Below are 19,236 nucleotides of genomic sequence, written 5' to 3'. Positions count from 1 at the left end.
GTCTTCAAACTTAGAGCAAACTCTAGACAGTCTGTAGGAATATACAAACCTAAGATGTTCTGGTATGAAACATTGGACCCCAGCTGTATATTATGATGGAGATAGAGGAAAAAAATCAAGAGTCTTTTTGAGCTTTATATGTCTCAAAATTCTGTCATTTCACCATTTTCGGCATAGGGAAAACAGATCTTGACTTGTTTGGGGATCTCTCTGTAACTCAGAATACAATCTAAATATCTGAAAAGTATATTTTTTTCAAGAAAGGGACTAAGGTCTTACCCAGAGCTCCAGTCTCCCTGTTAATATTGGGAAAAAATTAACTGGCTGTAAGACTTATTAGTTTAAAAATTATTCCAGGACTTTGGTTTTCTAATCAATTTCCCAAAATGAAAATTTAAAAAAACAAACAAACGCTATGTCTGAGCAAATGTGTTCCTTTTTCTACCTTGAAGTTTGTTCCAGGTTCTACCAAAATTACTTTTTGACATGGACAAATTAAAAGGGAAATGGTTTGTTTTGCTACTCATTATTCATTTCTGGCATTTGAATTAGTAGTATAATTATTGAGCTTATTTTTACTATAAGATAGTGAAATGTTATTAATTTGTCCTATGGAGCAGAATTGTATATATAAACTTGAGGGTTGTTTGAAAATATAAGCCAGTAAAGTATAATACTGTCAAAACTGTACTCCACAGTTTTACTTGAATTGCAGATTACATGAAATTAACATAGAATTGCATGTTTAATATTTATCCGAGTGACTTCAAGTGAAAATAGAGAGGCCTCCTACTCGGGCAGCATGGCTGAGCCTCTTTATATTTTGGTTCCATTCCTGAAGGAGGAATGGAGCAGGTGTGGCCAGCTGTGTTCTCTTGTCTGCTTAAGAGGTAATGGACTGTCCTTATTCAAATAATCTGCTTAATATATAGCAATAGGTGACCAATTTTCAAAGATCAGAACACAAAATACTTTCAACCATAAAACTTCACAGAATGAATTTTAATCTTAAATAATGCTAATCTTTATGTGAAGCCTGATGATTTTTAAAGCACTTTTCAACCCTCTTATTACCATAGTGTTTTCAATGTTGGTATCTGTTATAATGGGAATGTATGAAAATTGCTGTTAATATTATTTTATAGATGACAGAAAACTCCATAAATCTTATTGAGAATAACTATTAATGGAGCAAAGTTGAATTAAACAGAATTAATAAATTATTTTATTAATAATAAATAATAATAAACAATTAATAATAATAAATGTCACCAAATTTTGTAATTTTTAGAATTCTCCTCACTGGTGTTAATGTAACTTCCTTGGACAAGTATTTGTTCATATGCAGTTAGTATGGTAATTATCCCTTCAATATTAGAATTCATATAGTTTACTTCTAGTGGGAATTATATGTATGTCTATTGGCTGTGTCTATAAGCAATATAAATATATAGCAAGTTAATGCCATTATAACAAATATCAATTCCCATAGTTATATTTTCTGTTCCAGAATCCAGAGCAAAATATCTTGTATTGTTTATATCATGACACAAGAATAGCACTTATGGACACTATATTGTTCCTGTATTTCTTTCCTCTCTCTGTAGGTTATATACATTTGGAATATAACAGTATAGCATCATACTGATTGAAAATTTTGGAAAATTATATAAGATTTTGTATTCTTTTCACTATCTCCAAAAAATGAGAATTTAGTTCTTCCCAGAGTGTGTAACTCCTTTTCTCATTGTATGTATCTAGTTCTATTAGCAGCCTTTAAGTTTGCCTCTGAGCTCCAGGCCAATGTTTTAAGCTGCCTGATTGATAATAACCTACAGGATATCTCAAGGAGATCTCAAACTCAGTATGATTAAAATCCTACCAATGATCTAACCTCTGAAAATCTGATCCTCTGTCTTCCCTATGCCAAGATCCTCAGTGTTCTCTATCTCCATTGATAGTAAATTCATTCATACGTAAGAGTAGTCCTTGACATGTTTTCTTCATGCCTATTTCTAACTCCTTTACCACCTGCATTCACTTTCCCTCCATTCACTGTTTTGTCCATCCTATTCTAAGCCATTTTCATCTTCCACCGAGATTCTTGCCCACTCACTTTACACTGTACTCAGAGCAATCTTTGAAAATGTAGATGTGGTTGTGTGAGTTATCACTGACCGTGTCCCCTACAGCCTTAATCTATGGCTCTCTGTTCTGCTCAGTAAATGCCCAATCCACAGCTCTCCCCTCCAAGCCCTGTGTAGTATGGCCTCCACAGCTTTCCTCTTTCTTGCCTCTCCCCACTCTGCTTTCATGCCCATTAGTTCTCATGCTCCCCAAGTTTCTGCTCCATAACAGCTCCTGTTCCATAATAGCTAAATATACCGTCCTCTCTTAGAAGATCCATATTTTCCATAAATTTTGTAATGCCTTCTGTATGTCAAGTGCATTCTAAGAACTTCAGATATGTCAATAAACAGTAACCAAAAGCCCTGTTCTCAAGTTCTACTCATTTTTCACTCTAAGTCTTTTCATTGAAGTTTGTGTATCCATCTAATCACAACTCAGAGTCTTTCCCCATGAGTTTGTCCGCAGATATGATTAGATCATTCTGTTATGCACCTTCCTGTAGAGAACTTAACCCCAGCTTTAATTTTATTTTTATTTATGTGAACTTTGATCATGTCCATCACAAAGAATACAGATGAGTTTTGTTGTGTTCATTTTGACATCTCTAATATCTAGTATAGGGATTCACTAGTAAACAGTAGGTCTCACTAAATAGTGAAGAAATGAGTAAAAACCCAAAACGCGTTACTAAATAATATCCAAGTGAGCACTTTCATGAAAATTTTTGAGAAAATCATATCCTCTTTTAAGAAATACTGCTGGTATTAAAACTTATGGACTGCAAGTATATGCATGGACCATATTCGTTACTAATGTCAATAATCAGTTCTTTTGTTCATTCACCCATTCATTTGAAAAATATTTAATACCTACTCTATGGCCCAAAATTGCCCAGAGTGCAGTTATGGAGCATTTGCAGTAGTGAAAATAGGCTCAGTCCCGGTGTCTTTTTTGCTTAAAGTAGAAGGGACAGCCACCTGCTCTGTAGCTGGAGAGATCTTATGTCTGAATTGATGTGTTGTATGTTGTCCTGAATTTTCTTCTTAGCTGTAATAAAATGTTTTACTGACAGCAAGAAGAGGTCAAGAATAGAAAGGACCTTGACTTGTTTTGCTCGCTGAAGTTATTGAGAGCATTTTCATTTTAATATCTGTGAGCTGTTTGATTTAGAAATCTTAGGCCAAGTAAACTCTGCCTCCCAATACTTCTTGGAGGGCTGTTTCCAAGCCTTACCTCCTTGACATATACCATCCTGTTGAAAGACATTGAAGTGTAGCTTACTTTACAATTTGTATTCTCAATTTGACCTTTCTTTCCATTTTTCAGGCAGCAGTATTACTTATAAGTTAAGTAATGCTTTAATTGTGAGTATAATTGCCTTGGTGATTAGAGGATTATTGAAGGATTAAAAAGAGTAATATTAAAAGGTCTAACAGTTTTGTTTGTTTGAAATAAGGTCTGTAATAAGTGACTTTCCACTTAAGAACATTGAAACCGCAAAGGTATTTGTCATCTTTTACAACCAATCAAACCCTATTTTGACATGCAAGGAAATGAGCCCTATAATTATGTTGCCAATATCAGCTCTTACCATTTAGTGATTTAAACTGAGGTCTCCAGTTTACTAGCCAAGCCAGTGAAATAAGCCACAATGCAGGTAAGGACAAAATAAAGTGATGTGTTTGCTGCTATTTTTCTAAGGGGAGTTTCTTTCTTGGTGCTGGTGTCTGAATTTTCTCTCTTTTCTGTCTCATTCCTGCTATTCCTTTGGAGAAGAAGGGGTCCACACCGAGGAGCTGGACAGTGAACTAGGTAAACCTTCCTCGCCTGTGCTGCATGACTTGCCCTGAATAGTTTTGTCTCTACTGAACTGCTTAATCCCTTGGTTTCGTTAGTTTGCACTCCTCCAATTATGATTTTCCTTCTGTCTTAGCCATGAAAGGTCAGTCTTACAACCCAGGTGTCTGCAAGCATCAAGCTGAGTTGTAATAAATTGTGTCTATAAAGAAAAAGTCAGAGTGAATTGAAACTAGAATGAGAGCGAATTGCTGATAGGGAATCTTGTAAATTGAGGATTAAGAAAAAACTAATGGGATAGGTGATTGCTGTGTCCCTTGAATCCTAAAACCTATCTCAGCTTCATTTCTTTGTTTGGTGTGGGTGGTTATCTACAGGGTAACAAAAACAAGCAAAGCAAAATGAAAATCCATCAGATTAATTTAAGCATCTCTGTAGGAGTAACAGCAATATAATACATATGTGCAATGATTAACTGCATAGCTAATAAGTCTTAATATTATGTTGTTATTAAGTCAGTGATCAAATATTAACCTTGTAACTATAGTGAATAGCTTGAATACCAGATGCCGATTTCATAGGTACCATTTTCCATACAGTGGCTATAGCAATGTAAATCGAGTCTTATACTCTAGCTATTGTGGTTAGAAATAATTTACATTGGGCCTCCCCAGTGGCACAGCAGGTTGAGCGCAGCTCTGTGAAGCTGTCCCCAGCCTCTGCAGTGTGGGTTCGATCCCCGGCCAGCCAGGGAGAGGCCCACATGGCGCAGCAGACCTCTCGCTGCTGCTCACCTCAGCAGTGTTTTCGATCCATCTGCCTGTTCTGCACCCCACTCTGTCTCTGGTGAATTCTCTCACCTTCCTGTGCCTCTGGCCTGTACCCCAGTTCTTGTATAAATAAATAAAAAATAATCTTTTAAAAAAAAGAAAAAAATAATTTACATTAACAAAGAATGCTAAAACTCCATTATCTTTGCTGTTGGAATATAGTGGATTAAATTACCAGGTATGTTAAATGTTTTATGTTTAGTTTGAACAATATTAACATTAGTTTGTGTTCTATTTGATGCATCTACTGAAGAATAAATGAGAAAACAGAAGTTTCAGCCAAATTACACATGAAGAGCTTGAGTGATTGAAATTTGACTATAGTATGTTTTTAAAATGAAAGATTTTTGGATATCAATGGATTTAGTAATCATCCTTAGATTTTTGAGATTCCCTTAAGAATTGAAAATATAAATATTAAATACAGATTTTTGTTTTCATTCAGTTTTGGTTTTGTTACATAGATAATCAGTTTCTAGCATTATGATATAATAGAATTTAGCTCTGTTTTTCTTAATGTTGGGACCATATCCTGTTACAACTGAGTGATATACCAACAATGGTCCGTCACTATTGATTCCTTTTTTAAGCGTTGGCTAAGTTACCCTTATAAACCACTGTGGTGGGTGTAACCTCAGGTTCAACCTGTGTTACAGAACAATTTGAAATGAATTTTATGAAAAACAAAAATTTATCAAGCCAGGGATATTAAAATAATCAAAAAAGACAACTAGGTTTTCTAAACAAAAGAGTGAGCCTTACTCATTTCCTGAAACAACTTAAGCATCTTCAAGTATTGTTATTTGCTCCTGAAACAACTTAAACCACCTGAGTAGAATGAGTGGCTGTTGTCATCTGGTGGAGAGAACACAGCTGCCTCCATAGTGAAAACCTTATTTGTTCCTATGGGAGTTTGAAAGTTGACATTTTTAGGAAAGAAATTTCTGTATTCTTTTTCCTGTGAAACTAATATTGTAGGAACTTTGCTATTCTTTAAAAGACTTTAAGAAAATAAGTTTTAACGGTTACATTGTATGCCTTCTTGAGGTCATGGCCATCATTCTGGGAGATGGGTTGCTAAGTGTTGAATCTGTCCCTGGGTTACACCCGGACCCCTCTACTTACTGACCATGTGGCCTAGAGCAAGTCCTTCACCTTTTCTTACCTGCATTTTCTTATTAGTAAAGAGGGACTAAAGACCGCTGCCATGTTCCTTATGAGCAGACTTAATGAGAATGGGTCTTAATATGTGTCCCTCTGACCAACACATATTGCTGTTTTTAAGAGTTAGGTTATTTATTAGCTGTTTCCATTTTATTGATACTCCCTTCTGTTGCATCTTGCCTACAGTATGGGAGAGAAAAGAGAAATATGTATTCTGTAGAAATGACCCAAATGTATCCTTCTTGGTAGAGATGGGATTTTTGATTATTGTCTGCAGATGTCTTCTGTGTAAAGAATGTGGTGTGTGTACACACACAATTTTCTGCTGCATTCACTTACCCATTTTGTTAATAAGAAGGTCCTCATTTCAAACAACAGTCACTGTCAAGTTTTTGGTGAACAGTATGGTTCCAGATATGCCATTCACACCTTTTCTGTAGTCTGACTCAGAGACAGAGGGGTGATTGGCTTGGGTATTGGACATAGATCATTTGATTATAAAGTTGTCATTTTCCAACTGTTTTGTGATCTGTATCAGTAGCTCCACTATGCACTTTTGGTTTGCAGAATTTACTACAGTCTGTGGCCATCTCTCCAGAGTTGAAAGGACATGTGCAGAACCTTTTTTTTTTTTTGAATTATAGGATATTCATGTGCTGAAACCAAGTGGCAGAGGTAGAGACAAGGGAGTGAGCTCCTGACCTAACCAAAACTAAATCACAGTTTGGTCATTTAGTTCTGATTTTGAACATGATCTTCAAACTGTGTGCTGATGTATCTCTTTCGAAAAGAATATAGAATGTTTAGTGTTTCCATATTGTTCCTGTCATGAATGACAGTAGAGCATGAGATTTTCAGAGGCAGGCAGAGCAGCAAGTAAGCCATATAATCCGTCCTGTTTCTTTTGTGCTTTCCTAGAGTAGGTGCCATTTGTTGAACCTGTGTTCTTAGTGCTGTGCAAAAGGTTTTGTAAGCACTCTCTTTTAACTCACAGGCAACTCTGGAGGTAAAGGTGAAAGGTGTGGTTCTGGGATAGTAAGTAATTAGCCCAACACCAAACTTGTGAAGCTGTAGAGCTAAGGTTCAATCTGCAAATCTTAAGGGTTGGGCTCAGGGCAACTCCCAAAAGGTCTCAGACACCTGAGTTATCTGCGACAAACCAGATAGTCTGTCTGATGTCTGATGTCTGACGGTGGGGGCGGAGGAATCCTCAGACATCTTCAGAGTGTTTAGTTTTAAAATATTGTAATGTCATCAATTTCCAGGTTAAAAATTTTCTGCCATTTCAGTTTTTTTTAGGACCAAATGGAAAATTTGAGGAGAAACGTCTTCCCTTTTAAATCGATGACCCATTTCTATTTTAAGCATTAGGAGAGTAATTCCTATTATTAAGTTAATCACCACATTGGAAGTGAGAAATTTATCTTTTCAATTTAAAATGAGCTTTAGCTTGAAAAGCTGGAAAATGTTTGGCGTTTGGTAATCTGTTCCAGAATACATTTTTAAATTTACTCGTTCAGAACTACCAGGTGACTAACCCTAATTTTCAAGTACAAATGTATATGTTGTTGGCTGGATGAAAGGGCAAGGATCAGAGGTGGCTTTCTTTTCTTTCACCCTTCTCAAACCTACATACATTAGAGCATTTACCACGTGGTGTTTGAATTCTCCAAAATTATCTTTGTGTCCCTGGTGCTTAGTATACCTGCAGGCACACACTAAGCACTCAATAAATGTTTGGCAAATTAATAATTGAATGAATTGAATTCTTAATATTTTCCCTATTTTATCTGAAGATAATTTGGGCAAATATGAAGGTTACAGATTTCTAAAAAATTCACTGAACCATAATGCAGGCCTTTCACACTCAGCACTCTTCCTTCCCTTGTCAGAACAAACACAGGACTCTGCCTCAATTTGCATTTTTTTGATCTTCCATTTCCCAACACTTTGGAAATATTTTCTTGCTTCATTTCCATTTAAATGATAATTTCCAGTTTTGTAAGGGGAAACCATTTCTCAGGCGTTTGATTTGCATCAGTCTGCAAGACTCAGTGTATAAAAATGCCAAGTTGTAGCAACATCTGCTTATTGGACCTGTCTTGCATTTTAGTAGCTCATGTCTCCCAGAATTCAAAGTCTTCTTTAAAACCTGCTAAGTGTTTTTTTTAAAAATTAGAAGAAAATAGGGAAAACCTGTCTCTTTGTTTGCAAACAAATAACATGTGGAGCAAAAACCATGAAATTAATGTCTCTTGATATGCAGCCAAATCTGAACAAAACATAAACTTTGAGTAATTAGCCTGTGTGTTGTGTGTACGCGTGTGACTCCATTTCAGCGTAGAACTGTTTGTGATATATGTAAGCCCTGGGTCCTGTTGAAATCATCACTATTTGGAAATAGTAACCTCATGATTCCTTGAATTTAAAAAGTCCTAATATTTCAAATTAAGTGATATTTCAAATGTTTAAAATATTCCATTCAAGTTGGTCTTAATAACTGCTTCTAGGAATAATGATTCACTTTGGAGTGTGGTATTACATAAGGGTGACTTAACTATGTATACATCAGGGTGGTCTTGAAATTAAGTTAAGCTGCTCTGCCTGAAAGAATTGTTTAATGGCACAAAACACAATCTAGTTGCTTCTTTCACTAAGTCAAATTATCTGGCGCAGCAGACCTTTGCACAATAGTTTCTTGTTTCAGAAATCACTATTACATAGTTAATAAAGCTCCAAACTTTGATATAAAACTTTATGATGTAAAGTTCAATATAGCACAGTTGAGTTTTCAGAAAGACGCATATATCCCTCAATGCAATTTTACCACCACCTTTAAAAGAATAAACTCTTTTTTCCTTAGCCGTGTGTTCTCAAAGAGCTGGACCTATATTTCTGCTTTCAGAGGCAAAATGCTGAGGAGTATGGGCTGGTCTAAGGACAGCAGTTGAGGGATAGTTGCATACATACAATATCGAAAGACAACTCTGTGAGGGCATTTTTACTTACCCTGAAGCTTTTAAATTAGATATCAGGAGAAAACAAGACGCAAATTTTATTTTATTACAGGGACAGCAAAAACAACACTATTATAATGAAAATGAAAAGAAACATTAATTTTCATCCATTTTTGCTTGTGTAGTAAGGTAGTCTAAAAAGAAAATGAGACAAGTGCAGATATTTAAGATAGGAACTAAGTATTCAAGGCAAACTATACTTCCATTAAAATCTAATTTAATAGTTGAGTTAGAAGGAAGGCATCTGAGACTGCATTTTATTGTTTTATTTGTTTACACAAAAAAATCAGTAAAGAATTGTTCGTCATGTAGAAAACTCTGATAAAAATAAAAACAATGCTTTCTTATAATGAGGAAAGAGTCTTAATTGGATAGGAGGCATGTTTATGACTCTTTCTCTTTTTGCCTAACTTGTGTGTTGGAAATCCCTAAGCCCTCATGAATGGGCCTTCTTGCACTAAATGTTCTTTTATATTTCAGAGCTGCCTGCTGGTTGGGAAAAGATTGAAGACCCTGTGTATGGTATCTACTATGTAGAGTAAGTGCCAGTTCATCCACACTCTAGTTCCTACCCCTCTATAATTATATACATTTATGTTGAACAGTATGTGCTTGTAAAGTACAAACTAATTAATAATAATAACAATAATATAATAATAAAACAGCAAATGTATGGTAAAGCAAATATTTTATTATTTTAATAATATCTTAATATTTTAATAATAATATGATAATATATTATGTGTAATATATAATTTAATAATACATTTTAATGAATTAGAATATATACAATTAATCTGAAGGTGTAAATTATATTTTAAAATTCACAGGGAGAATTTTTTTGTGCTTTTTGTTTATATCTGTATTACCAGGGCCTAACATAGTCCTGACATATGGCTGCTCCTTAATGAGTGCCTCTATTAGCTGCATGAATGAGTGAGTGAGTGAGTCTTAAAAGGAAGAATTCAATAGACCAGATGAGTAGGGGTTGTTTATCTTCAGGATTAGAACCTGTTTTGCCTACATTTTTTGCCCTACTCAAGTCTGAACTTCTCAGTAATTATTATTTATTTATTCAGACTTTCTAAATGGTCAGACAGATCTTCCCAATGCATAAATGTTGCCAAGATTAAGGCGGAAGTTGAGACCTAACGTTAAGCTGTAAGACTTTATTGGCCTCCTTGCTTCTCTCTTGCCCACGGACCAGACATGTGGCTATTTTTTATTTTTAAGTCTCAACCCCTCCTCATTCTGACATGGTTCTAACCTTATTCTAACATTGGAATGTACTTGTCCTGTCATCAGAACCATTTATTGGTAGTGTGACACTGAAAGAAAATAAAGAAACCCAAGAGATTAAACTTTGAATATTCTTTGTGTCATTTCCTCTGAGAAAGATGAGAAATACCTAAGAAAAGAATCTTTGAAAGAAACAAGTGCCATATAAATGTTCTATCATCATAATCCTGCCTGCTACAATGAAGATAACTGGCACACTTTCTCTCTCTCACACTGCTGCCAATGAAAAGTCGTTTGTGTAATACCTTGGTGATAAGAACATATGATATAAAAATGCCAGGCTGTAAAGTGCTCAACATCTTATTGTAAAAAATAATGAGTTCTCTACAGCAAGTGTCCTTCACCCATGTACACATTGCCTCCTCTTGCCTAACAAGGATTGGCAATTTCGGGCATCAGCAAGGCAAGCTCAGTCATCTTGCTGACCCTGATAAAATTAAATTCCTTTGTGTGCCTATAGATACCAGTGGGACTCCTGCCTATTTGGAGCTCATTTTGAGTTCTCCCTCAGCTACCTTGTGCAGTAAGAGAAGAAAGGAGCAGGTGATGACAAAGTTGAATGGATGAAGAGACTTGGTTGGGGCGAGGGTTGGGCAAATTGTGATCTTCCTGTACTGTTGTCTTTCCTGTGTCTTTTCAGATCCATATTAGACTAGTTCTTAGAATGAAATTGCAGGAGTTAGTTAATAAACAAGCCCATAATAAGAATAGAGGGTAATTAGTCTATTTTTACCCTATTTGATAAGTCTAGCTTTAAAAAATATTTCAAGTTTTAAATAATCCCATAGTTATGTCTCTGAACGTCAAAGGAAGCATGATATTAATGAAAAAATAGTAAAATTAATATGTGTATGTTTGTATGTGTGTGGAATATTGTGGTTGTATGTATTTACACATACATATGCATACCCTAAATAGAAGGCCACAGCAAAGGGCCATATAGTGGATATGTATCCATATGTGTGTGTATGTGTGTGTGTGTATACATTTTTGTTTTGCCATGGCCTTATTAGTTTTGGAAAGATTTAAAGTGTCTGATTCCTTGTCACTTTAAATATCACATTTGCTTAGGTTAGCTGCATTTGTAGTCTTTTTGACCAAGACTTAAACTTTTAATTCTGCTTCCATGTCATCGACCAAAGTAGTTAACAGATTTTAGTGAAGTCCTTCTAACTTAATTATTTGTGGGAATGCTTACATGTCTATGAACTCTATTGTAGTAAGTTACATAGCAGTTCTGTTACATATACATGTTGCAAACATACTCATGTTACAAACAACATTACATCCTCACTTTAATCTCGTTTTCCAGTATTTCTAAAATCTACATCTTGTTGAATTAAAGCAGCTCACCCTTGGATATTTGGGGGCGAGCCTATGGTAAAATCCTGGTATTTGGGAGCAGACAAATGTGAAATTGCGTGCCTCTTTACTGTTGACTTAGTTATGTTATGTTAGTTGCACTGTTACTTATCTGCACAGAAATTTACTTTCCTTATCTATAAAATATGAATAAAAATAGAACCTACTTCCTGACATTTATTGAAGGTTTTAAAATACAGTACATATAAAACCAGTAACACAATGCTTGGAACATATAAGCAGGCAGGATATGGCGACCTTGCATTTTTATTTCTTTCTCCTAACTGCATTCTAACATAAGATGGTCAACATCTTAGACCACTGCTTTACTCAGTTCTGAACAAGGGACTTGGCCTGGTGGATGTTTTGCTTGTAGGATGAAGTGTTTCCTTCCTGTTCCAGCCACATCAACAGGAAGACACAATATGAGAATCCAGTTCTAGAAGCCAAACGGAAGAAGCAGCTTGAACAACAGCAGCAACAGCAGCAGCAGCAGCAGCAACAGCAGCAGCAGCAACAGCAGCAGCAGCAGCAGCAGCAGCAGCAGCAGCAGCAACAGTCAGAAGGTTGGCTTTCTCTTGATCTCTTGGCAGAGGAGCTTGGGCTGAAGCCTCGGAGTTGACACCCCCTTGTGGTCAGAACCGGCCTTGATGATCATGTCTTCTGCCTTGAGAACTTGAGGTTCTGGGGGAAGGAGGGAAACAGCTTCTACTAGAGTTCCCCCTGTCCTGGAACCCAGACAACTAGAGGGTCTAATTAAAAATCACCCAGATTTGCACTTGAATTTAGAAAGGAGCTGTGGTCAGATTGAAGAACTTTCCGAGGGTGAGAGAATATTCTTGTTCAGCAACATTTACCCAGCAACTGGTATCTTTTAACATTACATGTTCAAGAATGAGAAAAAGTAGCAAATCTTGAGTGCTTTTTTAAAAATTTAAGTTAAATCATGCTGTGTGAAATAAATATGAAAAATTCAGGAGTGAAAAACATTAAATTGCCCCCCCCTTGCTTCCATCCCATTTTTAATTTAAAACACTGTACAGTTGTTTTAAGGATGTATAGATATACTATATTAACAAAATATCAAATTGTTTTAGTTATTTTTATATAATTCATTCATATATAAACACAATACACACATGCATTAGTTTTGTCACTTGTTTTCCTTATTTGAATATATTTCTTCCACATTTATTTCAAACTTGGTTAATATAGATTCACCTTATAAATTTTAATGGCTGAATAATATTCCATTTTGTAAATGTTTTCATCTGCTTCTTCATTTAGTATTCTTTTTTTAATACATACTTAGGTTTTCCCCGGTTTTTCATTGCAACTTTTTTAATAACAGGCTGAATACCCCCTCATTAAAATATGTGAATATCAATATAATACTGTTCTTATTGTAATGTTATATATAGTAAGTATAGACCATGGAGAAGAAGTTGGAAAACTTTTTCTGTAAATGCCAGGTAGTAAATATTTTAGGCTTTGCTTCTAATGTAGTCTTTATTAACAATTACTTATGATATCTGCCCTGGTGGGTATGAAAATAGTTATAGACAATGTAAAGAATGGTGTGGCTGTGTTCCAATAAACTTCAATTTATGGACATAAATATAATTTTCATGTGTTACAAAATACTCTTTTTATTTTTTTCAACAATTAAAATTTTAAAAGTTGGGCCTCCCCTGGTGGTGCAGCGGTTGAGCGCCGGGCTGCGAAGCTGCCCGGAGCCTCTGCAGCACCAGTTCATTCCCAGCCGCCAGCGAGGGTCCCACAAAAAAAAAAAAAAAATTAAAAGCTGTCCTTGCTTATAAGCTGTATAAAAATAGCCTTTGGGGCCTATAAGCCTATTTTAGAGAGAGTATGTATGTATGTGTATATTCACGTATGGAAATATTCTTCTTTCTATTTAGTTTCTTTTCCATTAAACATGTTTTTTAATATTTTTTTTCTGAGCTGGTGAAACTTCGTGGTGTTAGAAAATGCAGTTTAGAAAGAGGAGACTAGGGCAAGTTAGGTAGAAAGTGACACTTGGGGTTCATCTCACAGGGCCTCAATGAGTTATTTCTTATGAGTCTCCAAGGAGACTAAGACCTCAGGTAGGACCCAAAGGTATTTAATGGACCCCTTTTGGGTTTGAGAGATGTTGGGTGATAGCACCTTGGCAGGCTGCTAAAATCCACCTTCACTACCTAGACAAGCCCATGTCTCAATTATGTAGCCCGGTTTCTTTCTTCTGGGGTCAGCTGAGGTTGACTCTATCTTTCCTGGTATTTTGTTTTACTTGGTTTCACTTTGAACTCTTCAACTAGAGACTACTGAAGTTTTCATTGGTTATCTCACAATATTTCTTTCCTCAAAGATTTTACAAGAGGGAAAGAGGACAGGATGAAGAGAGGGGGACAGAGGGGAGATCTTGAAATCCTTAACATAGAGTAGGATAGAATACCAATTACTTTTCAAAATAAGCACTCTGCATCTGGTTTGAGAGCTTTGGGTTGTTTTATATTTAAAAATAAGGTGAATTCTAAGTGTGTTGGCGAGATGTTTGATGGAAAATCAATATTTTTTTCTCTTTCTCATAGAATGGACAGAAGATCATTCATCGCTTGTGCCTCCTGTTACTTCAAACCACCCCCCAAGCAATCCGGAGCCAACCAGAGAAGCTCCACTTCAGGGTAAAGGGTTTTTACATTGCATCACAGTTTTAGCTCAAAAGCCTAATTTGCTTAAGGTATTTTACGAAGTGGACTCTTACAACTCCCAAGTCAGTCCTTGATTGTAAAAACCATAATGATAGAAATTCCAAAGTACTGCCAAAAAAATTAGAACCATTTCACTATAAATTTCTTCCACTATTTGTTGTACTCTCAAAATAATGACTACTTATTATTAATGATCAGTTAAACTATAATTTCTCAACTCCAGTACTGTTGACGTTTGGACCACATAGCTCTTTGTTGTGGAGCTGGTGTGATTGTGGGATGCTCAGTAGCAGCTTGGCCTCTATTCACTAGCTGCTATATAGCACCACTCCCCATTGCAGCCTCCAAAAATTGCTCCTAAATTTCCCCGGGATGGGAAAGGCAAAACCATCCCAGAGTTGTGAACTGCTGATACAGAGATCACATGCATTTAATATTGTGGTAAATAAGAGAAACTTAAGACTCCATATTAGATATTTCAAAATTCTAATCAACATATTTGTTTTTTGATTAATATTTCCCATAAATGTAAAGTGTTTCATAATGCATTCTAAATCCTCATCTCTGCTTCTTGCCAGTTCCGATACTTATGCATGTTTTACGTTTCATTGGGTCTCACTTATTTACATTCACAAATAGTATGAGCCCCCTAGAGAGGTTCATTTTTGTAAATTGGCAGCTCCAGTATCTTGCTACTTTCAGGCTTCAATACTCTTAAATGATAGGAAACATTTGTGAGCTTTTTTGTTGTTTCTTTTTTTTATTTTAAATAAGAAAAGTGAAAGTGGGAAATGTTTGTGGTTCAGAACCATTCAAAAGACTAAAATTTGTCATTTCTGGACATTTAAAGAGACATAATTGTGTTAGATACAAAAAAGATAAGTAGACTAGTTCTCTAATTTTGATTCTTCCATTATAATTTTCATGGGAAAGAAGTGTATCCCTGTTAGCTGATGCTGTCATGAGATTAGTAGTAAAATCAATTTATGTAAAATCGTTGCTTCTACATTAATATACGTTTTTATGTTGATGGTGATAGATATCTTTAATAAAGACAGAACAGAGCAAATAGCATATTAATTCATAGCATCATGATTGTGACCTCCTCAGTATTTTTTTATTTTTTTAAAGATTTATTTTTATCTATTTATACATAGAAGAACCAGGTATAGGGCAGAGGTGCAGGGGGTGAGCGGATTCACCAGAAACAGAGTAGAGAGCAGAAGAGGCAGATATACTGCAATACACTGCTGAGGGGAGCAGCAGCGGGCGAGACAGGAGAGGTCTGCTGTGCCATGTTGGTTAGCTCCCTGGCCAGGGATCGAACTCATGCCGTGGTGGCTGGGATAGCTTGGTAGCATTGAGTCTTTAACCCCTGCACTACCAGGAAGGTCCCCTGCAGCCTGTGTCATCTTACTGTTAGGGTAGGTTAGCTACACCAGCCTTTTCAGTTCCTTGAACCGGCAAAACTGTAGTCAAAGCCCTTGAATGTCTGCACCCTATTTTGTGACTGCCTCTTCCTCCCACTCTTTGGTTTGCTAACTCCTACTCTTCTCAGATTTTTGCTAGATTCTTCTATTATTTTCACCCTTTCCACCCTTTATTTTTCATTTATAGCATTGAACATTTTATAATTGCTATTCATTTGTGTTCAATTATTTAACAATAGTTTCCTCTCTAGACTTTAAATCCCATGAAGTCAGGAGACTGTTTTTTTTTCCTTCCTTAGAGTATTGCAAAGCAGGCATAATCCCTTGACATCTAGTTTCCGCTGAAATTCATTGCTGAGTGAAACAATAGGTACATACATGCCATCCACACTTCCTTGAAGAATTGTCTAAGAGGGCCTCCCTGGTGGCGCAGCGGTTGAGCGCTGGGTTGCGAAGCTGCCCGCAGCCTCTGCAGCGCCAGTTCGATACCCGGCTGCTCCCCGGCCACAGGCGGAGGGTCCCACATGGCGCGCAGACCTCTCCTGCCACCCGCAGCTCCCCTCAGCAGTGTACTTCAGTCTTTCTGCCTGTTCTGCATCCTGCTCTGACTCTGGTGAATTCTCTCACCCTCCCTCACTTCTGACTGTACCCAGTGCTTGTATAAATAAATAATTTTTTTTTTTAAAAGTAAATCTGGAAAAAAAAAGAATTGTCTGAGAGAGTAAAGAAATGAAAGCTTTGTAGGTTCAGATTCTAGGGTGTCAAATGCTTGATGCACCAACTAAGTTAAGAGTCCAGATGATATTTGTATGTATTAGGAATTTTATGTCAGATTCTTCTCTTTTTCTGCAACTGTTGTTTGCTTGTTTGTTTGTTTTTTCACTTTTTTTCTTTTCCCGTTGGATTTCATACTGGTTTAAGAAAGTTCTGGGAGAGGCTCACTAAGCTCTCCCTGGGAACTATTCACCTATCCTAGCAAACCATCTACTTTGTAGTCTGCCTGTTGATTCTCATCTGTCAAACATAGTTATCATCTTTGGACCTTAATCCCACAGAAGCCAGTTAAAATCTGTGGCCTTTGAGTCTAAGCAGAGATAGTGACAAACATTAACTTGGACTTCACCATCATTGTTTACAACTCTGGGTTAGTTACCTGCCTGCTGGCTCAGTGTCCTGATCTAGTTCCCTGAGAGTACTGTCAAGAAGAAGCCATATAACTGCTGGGTTAGAAGGTTTGGTATTAATTTTGCTTAGTTCACTGCTCACCTAAACTTTCCTCTGATCAAGAACACACTCCTAATTCCAGCAAATGATAATTTAAGAGACTCACTCTTAGGAAATCTTTCCATTTTCTAGCTTGTTTGGAGAGAAATTTTTGCAGCAACATACTCCATCACCACCATCATCAAAATAATAACTCAAAGCTATTGAATCCTCATAGTGCGCCAGGCCCCCTTCCCTAAGCACTTTACCCATATTATCTGTCACAGTTACTCTATCATTTTCATGAGATGTTTGGTGCAGATACCTCCATTCACACTTGTGAAACCCAGGCAGAGAGCAAGTTTAGTAACTTGCCCAAGTCCAAAAAGACAGCAGAGCACATATCTGACCCCTAATTATCATTATCATTAAGAATAGTTTAATTTCTGGCTGACACCTTTCTACTTCTTGCAAAATACCTCATTACATAATCTGAAATCTAGGGTGGATTCCATTGGCTACATGTTGCCATTTAAATTTAAGTCCATTGCAATTTAGAAATAAAAAATTCAGTTCTTCAGTCCCAAATGCCACCTTTCAAAGGCTCAGCAGCTTTATATGGCTAGTAGCTGCCATGGTGGGCAATGCAGATACAGAGCATGCCCATCATCACAGAACGTGCCACTGGACACTGGTCTGGGATATTTAAACACTAGAACCAACCTACCAAGGAAGCATGCAGCTAAGGTAGATTTTGTGGTCAAGACCCAAAAAATCTTAATTCAATGAATCTAGGGACATCCCTAGAAATGAGAAATGAGTATATTTTCAAAAGCTACCCATGTGATTTTCATACCTAACCAGCCTTGCAACTAGTGACCTGTCAACAGACTGGCATCTCTGAAAAATTATCATAGGGTGCAGCAGAGAGCTCTAGAATTCACTGATTGTGGGGAGAAAAACATTTCTTTTCAAAAGCTACATTAACTGATGATCCCTCCCGTATAGTAAACCTAATAAAATGTGCATAAATGTGAAATCCTCTGATCTTTCCTTCCTAGTTAAGTGTTGACAAAAAAAAAAAAAGTGGTGTAAGTTCAAAGCTCTGCTCATGTTTCTAATAAGTTGAAAACATTCTAAGCTCAAAATACGTTAATAGCTTTTTTAAAAAATTCATTCAGATAAAGTGCCAGGCACACTTTCACATTCTCTGACTTTGCGTATAGTAAATCTGAAGTGCTTAAACACCCAACCAACCTCTTTCCAACCTTTGCAAAGACTTCTCAAACCTCATTTCTTTGCACCATTGTTGGTTCATTCAACACCAGCTTTTGGCCAAATGGCAGATGAAACCAGCAGTATTGTGGGCATCGGCTATACAAGCGGAAATCCTCATTTGTATTCGTATTCCAGTGACTGCTTGTAGGTGCAGTGCTCCTCATGCCAAGAGACAGGGACATGAGGAGAGACACCAAACCCATAGTAAGATGTGTACTCTGTCTGATGGTGGTAAATGCTAGGGACAACAATAAGGCAGGGAAGGGGGATGGGAGTGTGGAAGAGGCATTGCAATTTTTAATAAAGTATCAGGGAAAGTGTCACGGGGATGATGATGGCTGTTGATGTCTTTGCATACCTGGAATATTGTCCCCTTCAAGCTTTCTGAACTCTCTATCTCTAACAGTCTCTCCCTCCAGAGTCTAAGTCATTTGTACACACCCCCAAATTAAAATTGGGGGGGTTTCACCTGTCCTGGATTCCCCTTTGGTAATTGGCATGGCAGCTGTCTCCTGACCAGCCCTGCCTACAGGGAACATCACCTGCCTGGTGCCTCGGCAGGGGACTCTGCATGGTGAATCCTGCTACCTCTTGCCTTTTCTTCAGCAGCAGTGACAGGGCGGGGGGGTTGTCATGCTTCCAGCCATTGTGGGGATCGCACCAGAGGGGAGCAGATCTTTGACTCTAGGCAGCTATAAGTGCCTTTTTAAAAGCCAGAAACTTAAAAAAAATGCAATTAAAAGTTGTATGTGTGCCCAGAGACCTTTTTAAAAAGAACTTTTAGATATACCTAACCAAAAATAACTTTCCTTTCTGGGTGCCAGGTTCCGAGTGATGGGGTACATGGAGACATTTTCTTCTGCTTTTGTTTTGTTTGCTTCTTTTTTTTTTTTTTTTTTTTTTTTGATGCAAAGAAAAACAATAGGGGTAGATGAGGAAGCTGTGGCAAGGGCAGGAGAGGGGAAGTATAATTAGGAGAGCTGAAGCGCCTGCGAGCCAAATTATTTCCACTATT

General features: G+C 36.9%; 1 protein-coding gene across 10 annotated transcripts in view; it reads left to right on the top strand.

Annotated features, from left to right (window-relative positions):
- MAGI1 (membrane associated guanylate kinase, WW and PDZ domain containing 1) overlaps positions 1 to 19,236 on the top strand; it is a 648,234-nt gene that overhangs the window by 556,859 nt on the left and 72,139 nt on the right. For 6 of the 10 annotated variants that reach the window (XM_054695321.1, XM_054695326.1, XM_054695315.1 and 3 more), the window contains exons 7-10: positions 3,907 to 3,942; positions 9,419 to 9,476; positions 12,002 to 12,165; positions 14,191 to 14,283. In XM_054695321.1, coding sequence (XP_054551296.1) covers positions 3,907 to 3,942; positions 9,419 to 9,476; positions 12,002 to 12,165; positions 14,191 to 14,283 — 351 coding nt within the window. Of the gene's footprint in view, positions 1 to 3,903; positions 3,943 to 9,418; positions 9,477 to 12,001; positions 12,166 to 14,190; positions 14,284 to 19,236 lie in introns of all 10 variants that reach the window. The other 4 variants (XM_054695320.1, XM_054695316.1, XM_054695311.1 and 1 more) reach the window with 1 other exon arrangement.

The sequence above is a fragment of the Talpa occidentalis genome, unplaced genomic scaffold (assembly GCF_014898055.3).
Source record: "Talpa occidentalis isolate TD23 unplaced genomic scaffold, MPIMG_talOcc4v2.1 talOcc4.10, whole genome shotgun sequence".
Taxonomy (NCBI): domain Eukaryota; kingdom Metazoa; phylum Chordata; class Mammalia; order Eulipotyphla; family Talpidae; genus Talpa; species Talpa occidentalis.
This window is presented reverse-complemented; position numbering and strand designations above follow the sequence as displayed.